General features: G+C 43.0%; 1 protein-coding gene across 8 annotated transcripts in view; it reads right to left on the minus strand.

Moving 5' to 3' along the window:
* The window catches only part of UNC5C (unc-5 netrin receptor C), a 371,609-nt gene that overhangs the window by 32,977 nt on the left and 317,933 nt on the right, over nucleotides 1-20,699 (minus strand). For all 8 annotated transcript variants that reach the window (XM_084516955.1, XM_084516962.1, XM_084516959.1 and 5 more), the window contains 3 exons: nucleotides 12,906-13,086; nucleotides 11,048-11,215; nucleotides 9,618-9,782 (listed from right to left, as the gene is read on the minus strand). In XM_084516955.1, the coding sequence (XP_084373081.1) occupies nucleotides 9,618-9,782; nucleotides 11,048-11,215; nucleotides 12,906-13,086 (514 nt within the window). The remainder of the gene's footprint in view (nucleotides 1-9,617; nucleotides 9,783-11,047; nucleotides 11,216-12,905; nucleotides 13,087-20,699) is intronic.

A 20,699-nucleotide genomic window follows, 5' to 3' on the forward strand; every position in this document is an offset into this window, starting at 1 on the left:
CATAGTCCCTTCTGTTTGAGGATCTCAGGGGCTTACCAAAAGTGGGTATTTATTTCCCTCATTTTACAAGTACCTGACCTTATGTCATACCTGGAGAATCAGTGGGAGGCTTGGACTATGCACAGAAATTGCACCCCTGTAATTGCACATTAAATACATTCATGAAAAAGCCTTTAATTAAGTTGATGTTTCTCCATGAGTTCTACTTTATATTCCACTTTAAGCTTGTAAATACATTTTTTGTCCCTGTGGAAGTGCTTCTATTAAGTGTTAAAGGTGGGCTTTTTTAACTCAAGTAATTACACTGGCACAAATGCTTTGTACAAATCCAGATATATTATTACAGAGATGTATTATGTTGGCACTGGCTATTCTCTTTCTAAAAAGAACATCTACAGCAATTTTAGCACCTTTATATTGATGTAACACACTGAGAAAATTGGCGAAGGGTGAATGTGTCAGAGGTCAGAGTGTACTGGAAAGATAAGCCAGTTCAACTTTGATACATAGAAAGGACTTCAGCAGGCTTTTTATCAATTTGGTTTAACTCAATTTCAGCATCAGTCACACTTGCACTGATTTGGGGAATTGCATCCAATTAACTAAATATTTTTTGAAGCTCATTTAATTAGTTCAGTGCTGTTTGTGGGCACAGATGACCCCTAAGCGTTGGAAGTTCAGCCTGAGCATTCTGGTCCCAGATGTCTTGCTCTGACCTTTTGGAAACCCATTTGTGCCAATAACCACAGGAGACTCAATGGCACATCGCGGGGACTAAATGGCCTTCAGGCTATCTGAATGTGTGAGATCATCTGGCTTAGGTGGTTAGCTTTGACAAGCAGAACATCCCTTTCTACAGCAAGAATTCATCTACTGCAATTTGCGCTGGGAGAAGTAGATAACCCTTCTGCCAAGGGAGGGGGTAGGAATGAAGCACTTGGGAATGGAGAACCTCCGACATGTGAAAGATAATTGGGCAGAGATTATTGTGTTGCCTCCTTTGAGGCCAAAATTGAAACAGAGTGTCACCAAATAGTCACTAGAACAACTTTTCTAAATGCTTTCCTTCCCCAACCTGGAGAAGTATATATCTCGCAAAATATTAATGGGCATATATGCATGATACTTAAACTGGGAACTCAGCACCATGACCACGGGCATCCCAAAATCCTGTGTTTGATTTTACCTGGAAACTCCTTGGCCTGGGAACTGGCTTATTTTAAAGACAATTTGCCTTCCTGTGGTGTAAAGCAACACATCATGGCTCCTTTCAGAGGGAACTTTGTAACTGGCTCTCCTTTTTGGTCCTTAGATGTTGCTAGCTTTACTGTTATGCTGAATTTGTGTTAATGGTTATCTGTTTTAGAGAAAATACATGTCGATCATATTATAAAAAAAAAATAAATAATGCATTTTCCATTTTTCCCATGTATTTTCTCCAGCTGCTTCTGTCACTGTTTTCTCTCTCCCCTGCAGGTAAGTATGTTAGACAGTGGAGTAGCTGAAGGTGATCTTTCCAGGCACATTGATACTAAGGCTTATTCAGTTTTGGTCATATTTACAAAAATATTTACAATTATTCTACAAAGAAATTGCTTTATGCCATTAGCTGCTGAGGTTACAGCTAATGATACATATTTTGAGGCTGTATCAAGGTCAGTGAGAGTCTGAGACGTGCACTTTCATTTAATAAAGTGAAGATTGCATAAAGCACACCATAACTGCTTGTTTCTTTAATGCATAATATTTTAATCTGGCACCACTTGCTTTTAATCTATAAATGCTCTTTACTTTATCCTCTACACAGCTTCAAAAGGAGCTGAGGTCACATAATTACGTGGCCCTTTTGAAAGCCTAGCCACATGATGTGTCTCCACACCATCCTGTTGCAATGAACTCGTCAGGTAGAGCTTAATATACAGTAACAGCACTTTTTCCCCTTTTGGTTCCAAAGTCAAAGCCCTTAAATTGCATATGAGAAAAGAAGAGGGCACTCAATTCAACTGCTGACTTTCTTTCTCTTTTTTGGTGGGTTTATCCAGTGTAGCAACAGAGAGGTTGTAATAAGCTTTGGTGGCAACAGGCTCCGCACCACAGAGCTGTGACAGATGAACAGAAACTAATTCCTCAAATGTAGAGGCCTAAAATTGGACAGGAGTAGTTCTTAGATGATTTAAAGTAGGCATGTGGTGCACACGTTGTGACATGAGTTCAGTGGAACAGCCCTTTGCTGGGTTGTACCATGTACGTATGGATATACATATGTCAGATGAGTTCCAATATTTAATAACTCAAAGCCAGCAAGCAGGTCATTTTTCACATACCAGTCCCAAACAACATTTATTTGATTGCTTCTGTTCTTAATTCTCATTATAGGGTCTTTCAGTGCTAAATCACTATCCTTTCTCTTTCCCCCTGGCTCCAGCAAGCAATTCCAAGCCGCTGAGTTTCTCCACTACTTGTAGAGCAAATTCTAGATGATAAATACGGCATACAAATGCTCAAAGCTTTCAAAAGAGATGATGTTAACTCAGTTGCACTGCAACTGTGTAGGTCTCCATATAGTCCCTATGATGGCCAAGAAGTTAGGAGAAGGAATTTAGGAGACTTTATTCGACATGAAGGAGTTTTGAATTGCTCCTTGCAGGTCCCACTGTCCATAGACTACAACTGCATAAACTGCCAGCAGTTCCTTTTCTACAAAGGTGCAGTTAAGAGTACAAAAATAAACTTAGAGTAAACATCACATTTTTACTGCTTAGGACTAAGCCTTCATGTCCACTTAACATGTTGCTAATACTGATTTATTACGGAAGAAATATTAACAATAATCTTTGGATTGTAATAGCTGTTAATTGTTTCTCTCCCCTGCTATTTCCCAGAAGCTCCAGCACATATCCAAGAAAATGTCATATCTAATATCTTATTTATGGTGGTTAAAAAGAAAAAAACACAACCCCCACACAACAAAGTCCCCAGAGTTGCAAAAAACCCTCAGACAGAATGTGCACAGCTTCTTCCTATATTTGCTATTCTAAAGAAAGACCTTCATGTCTGCAGTTAATGATGCTGAAGGTCAGATATGATATCAGGCATCCTGGAGATAATGCACAGTAATTTATTTTCTTTCTAAAGGACTAATTATTGGCATGTTCAGGGTGGGCTAATAAACAAGGAGCTTGAGGTTTTGTGACTGATTATTTACTCGGGTATAATCTCAGATCTTTCCTGAGTGTGTAGGTTAAATGGGGAGTCTCTCCTGTTTCTGTCCTTGAACAGAAGTGCATGATATTCTATAATTAAGATTGAAACTATGTTTTCATTGCAAATTAGATTCCTGACATTTTGCTAATATTGTTAGAAAGGTCTTGCCTTATTTTAAACATGTATGCCATGTATACGGGGGTGCGGGAAGATGGAAGAGTAAGATAACTTGTTGCTAAAATTTGATGTGGATTAGAACAGGCAATTTTGACGTTATGCAATCTTTTACAGTTAAGGACTTTGACCTTTTGACTAAATCTTATGTCAGTCTTTAATATCTTTGAACCATGGAACCTTAACATTGGGTTTGTTATGGATGTTTGACAGCAAAAGTAAACACTTGTCTAGCATTGCGATTTGCTAGATTGTGTATTTGCAAATTCCACATTTGCAGTGGCTGAATAGACTTCCTGGGGTTTGCTTTGTTTTGCAATAGTAGCTGGCCAAGAGCAAATGAGTTACAGGGAGAGCTGAAAGAAGGACATGGAGTGGCACTGAAGAGGGGGTGCATGGCAAACAGCGTGGTGAAGGAAGGGAGATGGAAGGCATCTTGAAGAGGGGGACCAAAACTGTTATGCCTGATGGAAAAAAAGGCTTGTGGAATTATCCAAATGGATGTTCAATGATGTACCAAAATCCTTGGTAGGTCTGTAAGCTCACAGGTAAGGTAACTTGTATTCTCTGGCTTTCTGGCTTATTTCCCAAACTATAGAAACTTCTTTCCCTAACATGAGGTTTCATTTAAGTATGCTGCCAATGTTTTTGTTAGTCCTTCAAGTTGCATACAGATTTAGAAACAGAGAGCTCTGAGTTTTACTCCTGATCCTGTCACTGACTCCCTGATGAGCTTTGGGCTGCTTGTGTAACCTCACACCTGACACCCTGCCAGGAATACAAAAATCATCACATCTACCCATCTTTGTACACAGTGAGGAAAATATAAACACTGATTACAGTCACTGACTGTATTTTTTTTCCATGATGAAGTTAATGTATCAGGTAAATTTTATTGTAAGCTTGTGCTTTTCTTTCAAGAAGGAGTATGGGAAGAATAAAAGAAAGAAAAAAACAAACAATAGGGAAATAAGGATAAAAGTATGGGTGGATGAGGTTTGGGTTTTTCTCTTTTCTGCTTGGCTATAATATTCTTGAATTAGTCGAGATTTTTCAAAACAGACTAGAAATCTTAGAGCACTTGCCTTACATTAAAATTAACGGGAAGGGGACTCCTTCTGAAGTGACTGGGGTAAGAAACAGAGATTTTGGTGTCCTGGGTTCTGCTTGTGGCTCTGCACTTCTGTTTTCTCTCAAAGCTTTTATCTGCTTTGAGCAGAAGCTTTTCTAGGCAAGAACTCTCACTAGGAAGTTGCAGAGGGCCCACCAGAGTGTGGACACTTCTCAGCTAGGGATTTCTCATGTTGCTACAGTAAAAATAAATACGAGTCGTAAGTCTGAGATGTATGCATAAACTCCCTTGGCTGCTACACCATTACATAGTAGTTGGGTTAAAAATAGAATAGCACATCTCTTTATTAATATCAAATAACAATACTGTAGAAAACTTCCTCTAGGAACAGACGAGATGCGTTATTTGAATGAACAGAACTCCCCCTGCAAGGGCTCAGCACAATGGGCCAGGTGGATATATCATTATGCTGACAGACTGAACGTATTATAAGTTCCCTCTTGACCCACATGCTCTTAATAAAAGGTTTTATTTCATTCCTCTGCACACACAGGCTTCTGTTGCAATCTCCCTTGAGAGAGCTTTGCTTACCTCCCGGAGCCTGAAAAACATTCCCCTGCTCTTTGCACACTAATCTGCTCTGGAGGACCAGAGGTCCTCATCAAACTGCTCTGCTCTGTAATTCCTCGCTGAATGCCTGCTTTCAAAACAAGCCAAAAAGGGAAACAAATGCTTATCCCATCAGAAGGTTCTGGCATGTTAAATTAAACAAGCAGGGCATGTGCAGAATATATATGTTTCAGGAAGAAAGAGATGTTAGTATCAGGTTAACCTTGCTTTCTACTTAAAACCTGTGTATAAACAACACGAGACTGGAAAATGGCAGTAGTTAACTATTTAGCACACCAGCAGGACAAATTGCATCTTCTTCACGTGCTTAAGTCACTACTGTTGTAAGAGGAACCTTACCCTGCCTTTCAGATAAAGATTGCAAAGGATTTGGCAACTAAAGAAGTAACAGAAGCAACCAAAAGAAGTATCACTCTTGACTAGTAGGCAGCCTTTTTCAACATGAAATGTTAAAATAGGTCTGATAATAGCATCTTCTCCATGCTATAGCTGCCTTTTCTCAAGGGGTGTATCCAATACTTAGATCGCCCATACTGACAGGTGAAGATGTTTCGAATCTTTTCTTCCATTCTTTAATTGACAGTAGCCAGCCTCAATCTTTTCATGCTAATTTATTTAAATCCAAAGGAAAAGCCTACATTGGATCTGATTACACTTGACCAGTGGAAATTTCCTTTTAGCCCTATTAAATGATGGGTTTGTACTTCGTATTACGAGATGGTATAAAGTGAACAGTTTTTACTACACAGAACGACAGCGCTATTTACGGAACTATATATTCTATAGTCCTCAAGTGGCATGTGCTTCTTCAGTATTACCTTGCTGCTGTAAGACAGCTAACGCTGTTTTGAAACAAAATTGAAAGCACAGCTTAGCCAGCCTTTTATGAAAAGCCATAGTGGTTTGTGAAAGCTGAGAGCGAGCTGAGGAATGGACACTGGTTATCTACTGACCATGCTGGTGCCAACTCATCCATCAGAGGCATGATTTCAGAAAAGACATGCTTTACTAGGACGGACAGGCACCATGCTCATGTCTACAGGCTTTCTTATTTATTTATTCAGGACAGGGAGAAGAGACTTGAACGCTGTCACTTCAGATCCTCAGCAGAGAGGATGTAGGTGACATGCTCTGAGTATGGACATGCCTGATACAGCAGCTAATATGTTTGATCTTAGCCAATGTGATCCCCAGAAGGGAACTGTTTGTGCTGAAAAGCAAGCCAGCCATGCAGTGCTGTGCTTGCTTGGTGTCCGCACAGAACACCCACAAGTCATTAAACAGGATGAGGAGAGGGCTAATTGCAGCAATCCAGCATATAGAGATCCCCTGTGAGATGCAGTGTGTGCCTTTAAAAGTGTTGCTCATTGCACCGAAGTATTTACCGCAGTTCTCAGACTTCAAATGGAAAATAATGCAACTATGGAGGCAATAATGCAACTAGTGGGGGTGGTAACCAGCCAATTCTTCCTACACCTACAGCATATTTTGTTCCAGAAGATCATACTAATGCTATTATGGGAATTACAAAATTGTTATAACAGGACCTGCTAGGCAATATTGTGTATTTGGAAACTTAAAATAGTAATGACCGCCCTAAATTTTCACTAGAGCTGCTTTTCTTCTTCAGTTCAGCCTTCTGCCTCTCTGCAGGCTCTCTAGTTTAATGACTGTTCATCCTTTCATGTTAACAGAAAAATACTAACTACTGAATAAGGGAGTGTATGTGTGTACTAGCAAGATCATTAGTCTGAATAAATGTGACAGCAGAGTTGCACGAGAAATGCCACAGTTAGTGGTAAGCACAAACTGAAGCTTTGGGTGTAAAATACTGTAATTACAAGGGATGGAGAAAGCTCCACAGTTTTTATCCCCACAGAAATCAATAGTGGTGCAGACTGCTGCTCTTTGCTGGAGCAGGGGCAGTCTGATGAAAGAGCTTATTGATTTATCCAGCTGATGCTACCATAGTGAATAATAGACTGGAAAAGAAAGGGCTTGCAAATTAGACTCATTCAGCCCAATGTTTTCCAGGATATCTTTTATATACAGCTATATAGAGATATATGTTTACAAGTGAGTTTTTGTCAAAGCAACAGCCTAGTGGTTAGAGAGGGCATCTACTAATTCTTTGATCCCAGCTACATCTCCACAGCGTGAGAGCTAACCTTCAAGCTGGCACTAAATTCTGACACTGATGAGGAAGCACCAGGGCACCTAGGGGCAGGATTTGGCCTTGGGGCAGATCAACAGCCAGCCAGCACAGCTCCTGGAGGGCTATGGCCACAGAGGGCTGGTGGCCATTGCTCTACTTGTGCCACAGGGGACCCACCAGCATGAAGGTTTTGAAGTCTGCGGTGGATCCAGAGATCCCCAAACTGGGGGAGATATCAGCTCCAGGACAGCCCTCACCAGCCTCAAATAATGTGGAAAGATACGTGGTGTTTTAGGAATTAAAAGAGTTCTGTGTTTACTCTTAGCTTAGCGGGCAGATCTGCTATGAATCCAGACCCACACCAGCAAAAATGCAAAGTGGTCAGAATGGCTTTGCATAAACTGCAAGGGAGAATGAAAGTAAGAAAGAAAGAGAGGGAATGGCAGGCACGCTGCCATAAAGTACAGCAAATCAATCTTCTCAGCAGTGATGGATCAGGGAGCAGGACTGTAAGTTTTACAGGTGTATGAAGCCCCACGAGTATAAAGACACCATTAAAACACTGCCATTAAATTCCAACACTGAAAGATGATCACAGCCCCTGGAGCCAAGCGGGTCAATATGTGACTGTATATTTTTCATTACCATTTTTTATATACATATATATGAAGCAGAATAAGATTCACTATAGCCTCACCCTCTCTCCCACTGAAGATCTCTGCTTTATACTCAGCATCCACTTTCACAAATAAAATGCAATATACCATCAACAGATAAATGAGATCCCTACAGGGCTTTTATTCTGCTGTACCATTATATCTATTCTTCCAGCAGATTTCTGCTTAAATGGCTCTCTTTATGCACATACACAAAGATGACATACACCTGTCTAAATATAAACTGATAGTAAAGAGCTCTTCTGTAGAGGGGATGTATCTTTTCTTCCTAATTTAGCATAATGACTTATTCATACCACTGGAGCTAGGGGGTACGTTAGCTTCCTCACTATAAAAGTCACAAAGGTGTTTTATAATAAGATGTGGCTGGATTTTTTTTTCTTATCTTTAGAAAATAAAAAGAGAGGAGCTCTGAATCTTTCTATCTTCCCCATAAAAACAAACATCGAGGAATTATAGTTTTTTTTTATGCTGTTGACATTGACTAGTAATTTTTAACATGATGAAAGTGTTTGTGCAAGCCACGGTGGAAAAGTGGTTTTTGTACATCTGGAAACCTCAGAGCAAAATGCTGTGACATAGGCTAGCTTGAGAGATTGCCACCAGGACAGTAGCACCTACGCAGCACTTATTCAAGAGGTAAACCTATTTAGTAGTTAATGGTGTCACTTTGGTGACATTTTGACTATTTCAGTCACAAGTAACCTGTCGGAGAGCACAAAAATCCCTGACTCCTGTTTCATGAAAAAACTAAAAGCATTTTATGATCTGGACACGTAGATACTGGATGGTGACAACCACAACTCTTTGTGCAATGAAGAGCTGAGGCTCAACAGAGAAGGAGGAAGTGTGATGTACTGCAGAGAGACACGATCACTGTTGTACTCAGGCTATTTTGCTAACAAAATGCTAAAGGAAGTTTCAATGCACCCGCAGAAAGGAGTGTCTTCATTTTTAAGATGGGACAGGAAAGACTAGTTCTTTGTAAACAAACGTCAGAATCACAGTATAGGCTCCAAGGGAAGAGAATCAAGAAAATGATTCTCCTCCACAGGCTCAAAGATCTTGTGTGCCACAACTGAATATCTGACTTTGAGGAAGGGAAGAAAATTTTCTTGCAGGGGATCAACTTTTATTCTAGATATTGCTAGCCAGTATGGGCTGTTGGCAAGTTTGTGTATGACAGGTGGGGAAGAACAGCACAAAGAACTTTCCTGTATTTTTCCACTTAAGCATCTCTTCATAGGCCAAGGACATATGAGGTCCAGAAGAGAACAGTTTATGACCTGCAGCTATAAAGCAGGGAATAGAAAGGGATCGTAAGCACCATTCTTGTTAAAGGCTTGAGTTTATAATGCAGGAGCTGAAATGGTTACATAGACTGCTTCCCTTTGTGGTCCAGGTGCACGTGTACCTTTTTCTGCCATTCGTGTGCCATCTTTTCCCCAGATCTTATCTCACAGTGAGTGACAGAGCTCTGCACCTCCCCAGGACAAACAACACCTGGGCAGCACAGTTATGCAGCATCACAAGTGGGTTGCTGCTGTCTGTTTTGAGCCACATTACTGATAATACTATTAATCTCCTAATAACAGGATGACACAGCAGCTCCAGCTAGCAGGAGACATTTAATAACAAAACACCTAGCAGGTTTTTCCACAGCCACATATTTCCCAGACCCCAAAGCCGGCATGGCAGCACTTACCCTGCATGCAGAGCCCATCCGTGCAGTTCTTGGACTGCAGCACCAGCCCCTCGCAGTCCTTCCCCCCATTCTTCGGTGCCGGGGCCGTGCACTCCCTCCGGCGCCAGTGGGTGCACTCCGTGCCACACGTGGACCACTTGCTCCAGGACGTCCACTTGCCATCCACTGAGACAAGGAAAGGATACGAGACATTAGGGGGATAAGCCAAACTACAGCTTTCAGCCATCCCAGCAGTGCTGGAGACCCTAAATCGTACCAATGCCTGACCCAGAATGGAGCCAGCTTCTATTTTTACAAGTCATATTTCTGCCCCAGACCCATTTCTGCTCTTTCCCCTCCCTTTTCAGAAACATGTCAGCAGTTTTTCTGCGCACAAAGCGTATGAGAAGACAAACATCAAGTTGGCAATCTGTGATTTTTTTTAATTTATTTTTTTTAACAGAGGTTAAAATTAAACTTGGCCAGAAGTTCTTCTCTGCTAGGAAGATATTTAATGTTAAATATTTTATATTAAAAAAAAATCTAAAGGCACTGATGTATTTCACATGAGTAAAATCAGGAATATATTTAGCACCTTTCTAAATCCTGCAATTGATTTTCAAAAGTAAAAATTGAAATAGCCAAAGAACTAATTATGAAATTATTTCAGTGATGGAGACTCCTGAGCCAGGAGTCTGTCACCTCAAATAAGAATCAGCAAGGAAATTTTCATCTCTTTTCACCCACCCAGACCCAGATTTGGATAGCCAAACTTCAAAAGCTGAAGATGACCTTATTCAAACAGTAATGCCACTGGTTTCAGTGGGGCTGCTGACACAGGAGGACACTGGATGATAGGACAGATGGTAGGATGTTGTCATGGAAAAGCCACCAACTACCTTGTGTCCCCTGAAACAATTTTGTATTTTTTAGACTGTTACATTTAAATCCCTTTTTAAGGGCATGAACGTAGATCTCTTTCTAGTATAAATGTCTTTGTGTCTGAAGTCAGGTAAATATGCCCCAAATTTGTCATCTGCAGCCAGATGTCTCTCAAATGGTCCACTTGCTGCGACAGCTGGACTGAACAGACATTGCAAATATATTTACATCACAGTCACTTTCTGTACTCAAATTTCAGTCTTCTTCCAGAGCTTTCAACCTTTATCTCCCACAGTCTGAAGCTCTGAATGTTCTCCAAATCCCCCAGATTACCAGGGCTGAGACAGCATTGCAAGCTGCATGCAAAAGTGGGACCGAATCTCCTACTGCTTGATGTAATGTGCTCACTATTTTATCTATTTACATAACATAATTTCATACTCATTTACTGAAATGTTGGATTTATTAATAAAGAGAAGGAGGCTTTTCTAACTAGCAGTCTTCTCCTGGACTGACTAGTTTAGAAAATATATATACATATCTAGGGCTAAGTTCTGTTCATACTGAACCTGGACACAGGGTGGTGCAAGCTATTTTCTGAACGCTTTGGCCCTCGCAGAAGGCACCGCCGTTGAGTGGGGCAGGGTTGGTGCATGTCCTGGTGCGCTTCTGAAAGCCTCTCCCGCATCTGCTGTTGCACACTGACCACTCCGTCCAGGTAGACCAGCCACCATTCACTGAAAAGCAAGAGGCAAGAGTGTGACAGCACATGAAATCCATCTGGGAGATAACCCGCACTGCAGCTCGTTCTTGGATGTACCCATCATCTGTGCACACTGACATACCTGTGCTTTGAACAGGCAGAGAAGGAAATGATGATTTCTCTCTCCTTCCTTTCCAGAGGGTGATTTCAGGATGTCAGGGCAACTTCACTCACCCCTCTATAGAATAGCTGGTGCATATGAACGTCCCAGCACTGCTATGAAAGCTATTTAAGGTGCTCGGAGTGAATTTAGACTAAATTTTTATTTTTGGGCTTTGGGAAGATATTTATGCTGACTTTCTTTTCCACCCAGTTTCAGGATGGATGGACGAATGGATGAACGGGGAGCTGTGCTGCTCTATTTAATAATGCCATCATCAGGGTATGGGTAACATATTGACTGTTCAGACTCCCCAGCCCCCAAATGTCTGTGAAACAACATAAGCCTTAAGCAGCTCTAGTAGCAAAAACCATACAAATGACTGCTCCTCTACATATGTCTCTTGACTGCACTGTTCAAAAAAATACTGTATGTGAATGAGGAAGAGTTGCAGCATGCCTACATCTCTCTGCATTCATCACAGTTACAAAGCGCAGTGCTATTGCAAGGTCCATCCCTCAATATCACAAACGCTGCTAATCAACTCAATTCAGCCGGTTTTCTATAAAAACTGAACTAAAAGGCCCTCATTGTAACTTCAGGGAAGCAACTGCTCACAATTAAATCTAACTGCTACCCTGAATATGAAATGAATATTAGGGATAATCATAGGGATTTCTTCCTACTTGTCTATCCTATAATTAAGCTGATTGTAAGGAACACCAGGACAGTCAGCTGGCACGTTGTCAGAGCAGGTTTTTGTTTTGCTGGATACCCCAGCTTGGGAGGCATCGTGGCAATGATTTTGTGGGGGCAGTGGCTCAGGCTGGTGGGGCAGAGTAAGGCTGGAGGAGACCCCAGGAAAGCATCTGGTCCAGCCCCTCCCCAGCCAAAGCAAGGCCAACCTCAATACTAGATCGGGGCTGTGGAGGCAGATATAGAATAATGCTAACTGATGCTTCATGCTCCCTTGATGTTTATTTTTAAGCCAGATTGTGTGACTGTGAACTGCAGCCCCAGAGTGCTTTCCTAATTTGCCCTGAGACATCACAGTACGCTTTGGTAGTAGACAGAAAAAAAAAAGAGGCATAAGCTGATGAGTGATTCTGCTGAGCTCCAACACCAGTACCTGGAAGCACAAACTTCCTTTTGGTTTTACTCTTATTTCTGAAAAACGTCACCAAGAAAATGAAATGCATGGGTAGAAAGCAAAATCTCGGATGCTCTTGCTGGAGGAAACGCCCCCATGGTTATTTGCTGGCATGTGTTAAGGCAAGGGAAGTGCCTGCTCTCTCTTCAATCAGACAACCAGCATTTGTGTAGGTGCCTGGTCCCCCTTTAACACTGTCCTCTGTCACCAAAAAGCCAAGCCATCAGTCCTGTCCTGAGTGTTTCCAGTACTGAGCTCTGACTGCAACCCCTATACGTGGCTGCAAGTCCCCAGGCAGCCCAGGAGGACCAGTCCGGTCACGGACTGCAGTAAAAGTTACACACAGGCATCTTCCATCTCTAGGAGTGTCCCTCCTGAACATCCACTCATGCAGCAGGACAAGGCATCACTCACCGTATACGATCACAGTCGCTGTAGTGCTTTTCCTTTTGGCCACGATGTTTTTGGCGACACAGGTGTAGTTGGCTGTGTCAGAAAGCCGGGCTTGCTTGATGATCAGGTTGTGATCAATGGTGATGTAAAAATTTCGGTCTTCCACGGGATCAATCACCTCTTCGTTCTTCAGCCACTCCACCTGGGGGTTTCAAAGGGTGGGAGGGGAGGCAGCGAGTCAGCATGCAGTCACACCACAACAAGCACAGTACCTGTGATTTTTACGCTCATCCCAGAGAGCTCTACGAGTCAAGTTGCACTATGAAGGACTCGCCTGTTGCATGCTGCCAGCTGAAATAAAACACCGTGGCAGCAACATGGGAGAGCAGCACTCACACCTGTCTTTCCATTTAGGCCCTCTTCCCTCCCACCTTCCCACCCAATACTTGCCATGCCTTGCCTGCAAAATATCAGTGCCTGTTCAGAGTGCAGAGCTGCTGGGTAGAGAGAAATAGCTGAGCTATACCTTCAGAGTCTGAGGCACAAATGTGGAATACGATACCTTGGGACTATATCTACAAGGAGAAAATTCTCTTATACTATTGGTAACCCTAAAGCAGCCCAGGTCTCACCCGTTCTTTTCTACATCTTAACTAATAACGCAGTAACCCTGTACGTACCTGCACAGGGTCTACCACAGGGAGACCCTATGCCAGAGTAGGTCACGCTAACAGACTGCAGACACATCAATATTTTTCAGTCTACGTGCACTTACACGTACTTGCATGATATTGTTTTGCTGCAGTGAGGATTGAACGAAACAGAGATAGTTACCAAGGAAATAGGGGCTTACAAAGCCTACATCAGTGCTTAATTATCTCCTTTCTTTATTTAAGCCATGTATATATGTATTAATAAAGCGTTATTTCCTTGGTTATACAGAAAAATATTTTACATATGTTTTTAAATTCTGACAATGTTCCTTTTATTGCCTTCCTAAAGAAACACCTTATTATACCCCAGCTGACTGCTGCGAGCCACCCTAATGTAATTTGGCTGGAACCTAGTAGCTCACTTTCCTTTGAACCGGGCATGCTCTGAAGGAAGGGACCGGCGCCCTGGATGGATCAAAGCAGGGCCTTCATGTCACTGGATCATTTCAGCTTGTGCCCAGAGTTAATGAAAGGAAGGAAAATATAAACAAAATCAGCCCGCTGGGCCCGAGAGGTGCTAACTGCCAAGACCTGCTTTTGCAAAGCCCACTTTGATGCACTGCCTGAGCATTCGCGTATCCTGAAATCAACCCAAAACTCATGATGCAAAAAGGGCTGTAGAAATGGACAGGAAACAGGGGAGGAAGAGAAAGACATAAAATGTGAAGCTGTGTTTCTATCACTGCAGCATTCACATTTTATCTGCCCTGGAAGATGCAAGCTCTTAGTGAATAACCTGGTTTTCCTTGCCAGGGTGGCTGAAATTGTTCTTCCTCCTTTCCTGAATCTGAACTGCTCTCAGGTATAATCAAGACAGACAGATTTTTGTTCAGTCAATGGCAACGTCTAGCTCCTTGCTCACCCACAGGTCAAGTCCGCATGCATCTGAGACTGAAAAACAAGCCAGCAGCTCGCGTCTCCTCCAGCGGAAGGCTGCTCCTTAACCCCTGCCTCTCACACAGACCAAATGTCTTTCTTGTTTTCCAATACCATTATTTGTTTCTGGGACAGAGTGCAGCCTTGTACTAGGACTCCAAAAGATGCTACACGCACTGCCAGGGCTGTGTGCCCCCTCCACATCCACCAACCCTTTTTCTGTGCTCTGCACGATGAGGACACTGGGACATCAGTCAAGACAGGACCATGTTTACACCATGGTCTGAGGCTCAGTTCAACATTTTCCCGGTATGCTCACGCAAGTATATACACCAGCACCCCTTGCCACTACCCAAAGGCTCTGTACTCAATAAATACCAGCATTCTGCAACACTCCCTCTCTCTCTCCACAAAAGCACAGGCATGCATATTCAGCCTGGGTCTCAGCTGATTAGACAAAATTAAAGCTATGAGCATTAAATTCCCTTTCATCCCTGCAAGAAAACTGAAGAGGATATGAAAATAAGAGTTGCCAATATCAGGAAAAAAAAAAAGGCTCTACATAATTCAGTATACTGCCTCTGGCTCTTCATCAAATCGCTTGGGAAAAAGATCCTTTTCACCTAATGGCTTGCAGAATTTGTTAACAATAAAACATTAAGCTTGCAGAACAACAGGATGTCTTTTTTCTTTTTTTTTTTTTCTCTGAAAAATCTGTTTTGCCAGTACATCAGTACTGTGTGCGTGTGTCTAAACCCCATCTCTTTTGCTAGACATCCTTTAACTCATCTAATTCCTTCTTCTTCTGGGTATCTGGGTTTTCATGATGCCACAAGTCTGTTCACGTAGCAAAATATCATGAAATCTGATGGGAGGAACTGAAGAAAAGATGGCTGAGATGACACGAGAAGGGAGACTCCTTTCATACACATCAGTATAAAGAGCAATGCGAAAAGAGCACACCACTCCAGCACTAATTAGCTCTTATGTTTTGTTTTCTCCTTCAGTCCTTGTACAAACGTTACCTAATTAAAACACACTACAACATGTAAATGAGAATTTTGTTAGTATATATTTGCAGTTACTAATGGACTAATTTTTTTTTTTTTTCCTGGAGCTGCTCACTCACTGGCTGCAGTGCCCAGCACTGCTGGACCTCAGTCCAGAGCCAGATTTGTTTCTTGAGTAACCAGAACTGGTGAGAGCAGGGCTGTTTTGCCACATGTATGGGAACCGATCCGGTGTCAAACACAAAACAGGAGAGAGCAGAGCGGAGTGAGACAGTGTGATTTACGAGTGACAAGTATGCAAACTGGTATTACCGAAGTTAAAAGCGACGATCTCTTTTGATGCCGTGTCATTCCCCAAGGTGCAGCCCCCTCACTGAAGCAGGTTGTTAACCCAGTCAACGCAGGAACTCATCCTGAGTTTAATTCAGCTGCCTGCATGATGGTGACTGGAGCCTTGGGGGAGCCGTGCTGCTCACACAAGACCAGAGGAGCACCAGACACTTGTGTGCTGGAGATCTGTACCCCTCTGGGCGAGCAGACTGAGATGCAGCAGGATACCCATGGACATTTTGAGGTCCACAAGATGCCTGTCTTTCAGGGTCTGGCCAAATCCTGCTCTTGCGTCTCCATTTTCCAGCATCTTCCCTGGAGAAGACATTTCTAGAGTAGATGATTGGAGACATTTATAAAGCAGATATCTGCTTTTGTCTCTATATTGAGAGCATGTATTTGCTGGCTACAGTCACAAAGAATCTTCGACAGATACCTAGCTCTGTCTATCCCATTAAATGCATGTCCCTCCAACTACCGTTAATAAATACGTGCTTAGCTGTGCATATGTATAGAATAAGCCTGAGCATCATTTTCTCTTTATTGTACCATGAATCCTGTTATTGGCCACAACACTGCCACGAAGGATGGGGTAAGTGCTCTGTCCTGGCGATGCCAGCTATGGAAAATTACAACACTCAATTGGCTTTTCACACACACCAGCCCTGCAGAACAAAGCCAGCAGGAGATTCCTCCTCCTATTTTTATTTTCCAATGAAGACATTTTTATTTGTTAAACATTTGCAGGCTGACCAGCAAGAGAAGGACCCTCTGCAATGGTGTGACCGCAACTTCTGACCTGCAGCAACTGCAAAGGCTAAAAGAGGGCAAGTGGGGAGCACAACTGGCTCTTGCTAGTGGCTGGCCAGAGCTGCTCAGCCCTCTGCGAGTACCTTGCACGGGTACACGGCTCCTGCCAGCTGCAACGACACTGCACGTAGCTGCTGCTGTGAGGCCCTGCCGTCCCTGTGACTGGCTGAGGAAACGCACAGCCTGACACGGCTCTAATTTAGAGCAGCATACCTTGTAGTGTGTTTTTTTTTTTTTCTTTCTTTTTTTTTTTTTTCCTGTCATCCCACTCCCTGGTGAGAGACAGATGTGTTGTCTCTAATTATTCGCTGATTGGTATCGGGAGATACATTAACATAATTGGCACATTTGTTCTAATTAACAGAGGGAACCTGCCACATGCCACCCGACATGAAAAGCATGAGAGTGAGAGCAGAAAACCCGCAGCCACCGGGACAGCGGCACCTCGGAGCTGTGGCCAGAGCCGAGCTGCTGCATGATGCTCCCAGCAGCAGCCTGAAATAACACAGCAAAGACTGAGGTGTGCAAAGCAGGGCCAGGCTCCTGCGAAGGCTAAACGAACACAGAGAACATAAATCACACCAGCGATTACATACGCGGAAAAACCTATTACGGAGGCTAATTGCTGACACAAATTTAGCCGTGCCGAGTTGCTAGCATTACCAGGTACTTAAGTCTCTTGGCACACTTGTGTATGCGTGACTGTTTTAGAAGCTGGTGGAGCAGAAGCACAGCTGTTCTGAGACGAAGGATGGAAATGGGATGTTTGTTCTCTGGTTGTTCCTTACACCTCTCACCATCTCAAGGAAATTCAGCAGGGTGCAAGTCCTGGATCCTGCTCTCTCCCCCACACCAACCTGCCCCAGTCTCATCCTCAGAGCTGAGGGCACCTGCCAAAAACAGCCAGCCTTCTGCCCCTGCAGGCACAGGCAAAACCCTCCAACACCCAGGAGGGCAGTTCTCCAGAACAAACAAGATGCAAATGGCTGGGAGCAGTGAGAGATTTGCCTCCATAAAAGATGAGCTAGGATCCCAGGAAGTGAAACGATTGCAACCCTGCCTTCCCCATGCCTTGCCAGAACTGCAGGATTGCATTCGAACTCATCTCCCAGCTGCGCTGGTGTTTCAGGTCATGTTCCCTACGTGTGGCAGTAAGAATAAAACATTTGTGAAGCTAACTACTGATTTGGACAGAGTACAAGATACCCAAGTGAGACTGAGAAAACTCTAGCAGTTTTCGTATGCGCTATCGAGCCAACAGCTATTTCAGGTATATTGACACTCGAGTGCCTCTTTGAAGAATGTTATTTGACTTTTGGATTTGGTTTCAAACATACACTTTCATCCCAGCAATGAGAGAATGCTGTCCTTCGCATGCTAGTTGCTGGAAATACATTTCTGTACCTGCTTTTTTTTTTTTTTTTTTAAAGCAACAACAACAAAAAAAAGAAAAAAATTAGCCTCCAAAGAGGCTGAGATTACAGAAATGAGAGATTGCAAAATACATCTTGAGAATGAGATGGCAAATGCAAACTGCAGTGACATTTTGTTCAGTTGTTCTTTGCTTCTTTTGTTTCTGTTGCCAATATGGGGAATTTGTGTTCCTGCTGTGGAAGCACTTCCTTAATTGCACATACACCCAGCCTGCTGCCTGAGTACCAAAATCTATACAGGGGGTTCATACAGCTGCTGGAAGTCTCTGGCCCTATTACAGCTTCACTTTGTGTGCAATGGGGAAGTAAAGCCTCACAGAGGAAACTTCCAAGGCTGAGGAGGACGGCATCTCTCAGGTAATTGCAGGTGCAGAACTTTGTGTCATGGAGCTATAAATTCAAATATTGTGGCATCATGAACTGAAACCCATGGTGGATGCCCTGTGGCCCACAAGAGATGCTAAGCTCCTTTTTCTGCATGGAACAAAGCGTTAGGATGGAGGTGCTACAGCTCATGTGTGTTGGTTGGCATTTTTGGCAGCTGGACTCCACAAATCCCAAAGCGACTGGGGATTTTCTGTTTGGAAACCATTTCAAACAGGTTATTTGTTTGGAAACTGCTTTAAAGGGGTTATCTGTGTGAAGTCTGTGGTACTTCAAATATGCCCATGATGGGAAGATGGATGGATAGAAGGAGGTATATGCTTTTCACAATCATTAAATTCAATAAGGGAAAAGGATGTTGAGGGTGACTGTAGTCCCTTTCCTGACCCCTCTGAACTTGTCACATGAACAACTCCCCTTACTGCTTTTAAAGGCATACAGGATTATGTTCAGTCAGGGAGCACACTATTGAAAGAAGAACATCAGCTCTAGAAGCACCTGGAAATTCCTGAGCAAACCCCAACAAAACCTGATCAAACAACTCTTGAGTGACAGCTAATGTGTGTGCTCTACAGACCAAATTTTGAAAGCACTTCTCTTAAAACATGGAAGCATCATAGTTCTTCACACCTACAGCAGCACTGAATCTGAACAGGCTACTGCCAGAAGAGCTGACTGAAGCAAATACTACTGCTGTAAATGCTGGTGAGAACTCAAGCTCCACAAACTGCTGTCAGAGGTGACTCTCACACTTCAGGCACTGTGAGGACTTGGCTATTAGGACCTAGAATCAGTTTTTGTCAAAGTAGAGCCTGATGGAGTAATGCTGTATGTGTACAGAGTAGTATCTCCAGGATGTGAAGCTACCTTCTCAAAGGGAGCAGCTTGGAGGTATGCTCGTCTACCTCATCAAAAATGCTGCCAAAATCTATATCCCATGTTGTACATGTATATCTTCCAAAAAAATGTGTATAATGGAAAACACTACTTTTTCTGAGTACAGTATGAGAAGGATAGGGAGTTAGTGTTAGCTAAACTAGTACCCCAGAGCCACCTTCACCACAAAAAGCCATAGAGAGGAGAGGTTAGCAGAGTGTGTTACCAGTCATGCAGAACACCTCCCATTGCAATATTTTATGGAGGAACTAGAAACGTGACTGTTCTCCAGATCATCTTTGCTTGTGGTGAGATTTAAGCAAACAACAGCTTAATTCACAGAGAAGCAAGCACTGTCCTCACTTGCAGTGGTGTCAGTGGAACTGCACTAGAAAGGAAAAGGATAGGGTTAGAAACCACAGAAAACTCAGGTCTCAAAAAACTCAGTCCTGCCTGAAGAGCTACAGATCTCAGCAGGGGTTTCTACACCACAGAAATGAACCAGTAGGGAACATTAAACACAAAGCTTCATCAAAAGGTGCTGCCAAAATCTGTCCCCCAACACTGCATAGCTTCCAAAAATATGCATAAGGTAAATATAAATACATAACAAATGAAGAAATAACCTAGTAATCAGTGCGTTTCCCAGAAAGCACAAGACCCAAATGCAAGCCTGTTCTCCAGCAGGGGGGTGTAAGCTGTTTCTTGCCTCTCAGAAGAGTGTCCCTGCCACCCAAAAATAGAGTGGGCTGCAGAAAGAACTGATATGTACAGGACCAGACACTGATAGATACAGGGAACCTTATCCTGTGCTTTTGAAGGACAATCCTGCACTGGCAGACCTTATCCAACAGCTCTGCAGGGCAAAATGAACAGACAGTCCTTGGAGCAGGAGTTAGGGCTCCTTTGCACCACAGAGCTTATTCACCTCCCTGCTCCTCTCTGACTCAGGACAGTCAAGGTAGGATCTGGGCATCAATCTGTTGTGCCAGCAACACTGAACCATGGACATAAACCTCCCATCAATCAGCATCCACTCTCGAGGCTTTGGGTAAATAAACCTTAATCAGTCCTGGAAGATAAAACAGCTGCTTTGAGCTTCTGGAGCACGTTTTTCCCCTCTTAATTTGATCCAGGAGAAGCAATGTGCATCACACCCCAGCAGCAGAGATAAGCATGGAGCACCAACGGTTGAAGCCTCTGGTGGAATTTGGTAGCAAAAGAGAGAAGAAGAGTTGTGCTCCTCCCACAGATGAACCCATGTCCCCCTTCCTCATCTTCCTCCTGCTGACACCTGAAGGCATTCAGCTGTGTGCTGCAAGGCACTGCAAAGGACAGTGCTGCTTCCCAGCTAATTAGTATTTGTGCCCACAAACTGCTCCC

This window comes from Aythya ferina, assembly GCF_964211825.1.
Source record: "Aythya ferina genome assembly, chromosome: 4".
Classification (NCBI taxonomy): domain Eukaryota; kingdom Metazoa; phylum Chordata; class Aves; order Anseriformes; family Anatidae; genus Aythya; species Aythya ferina.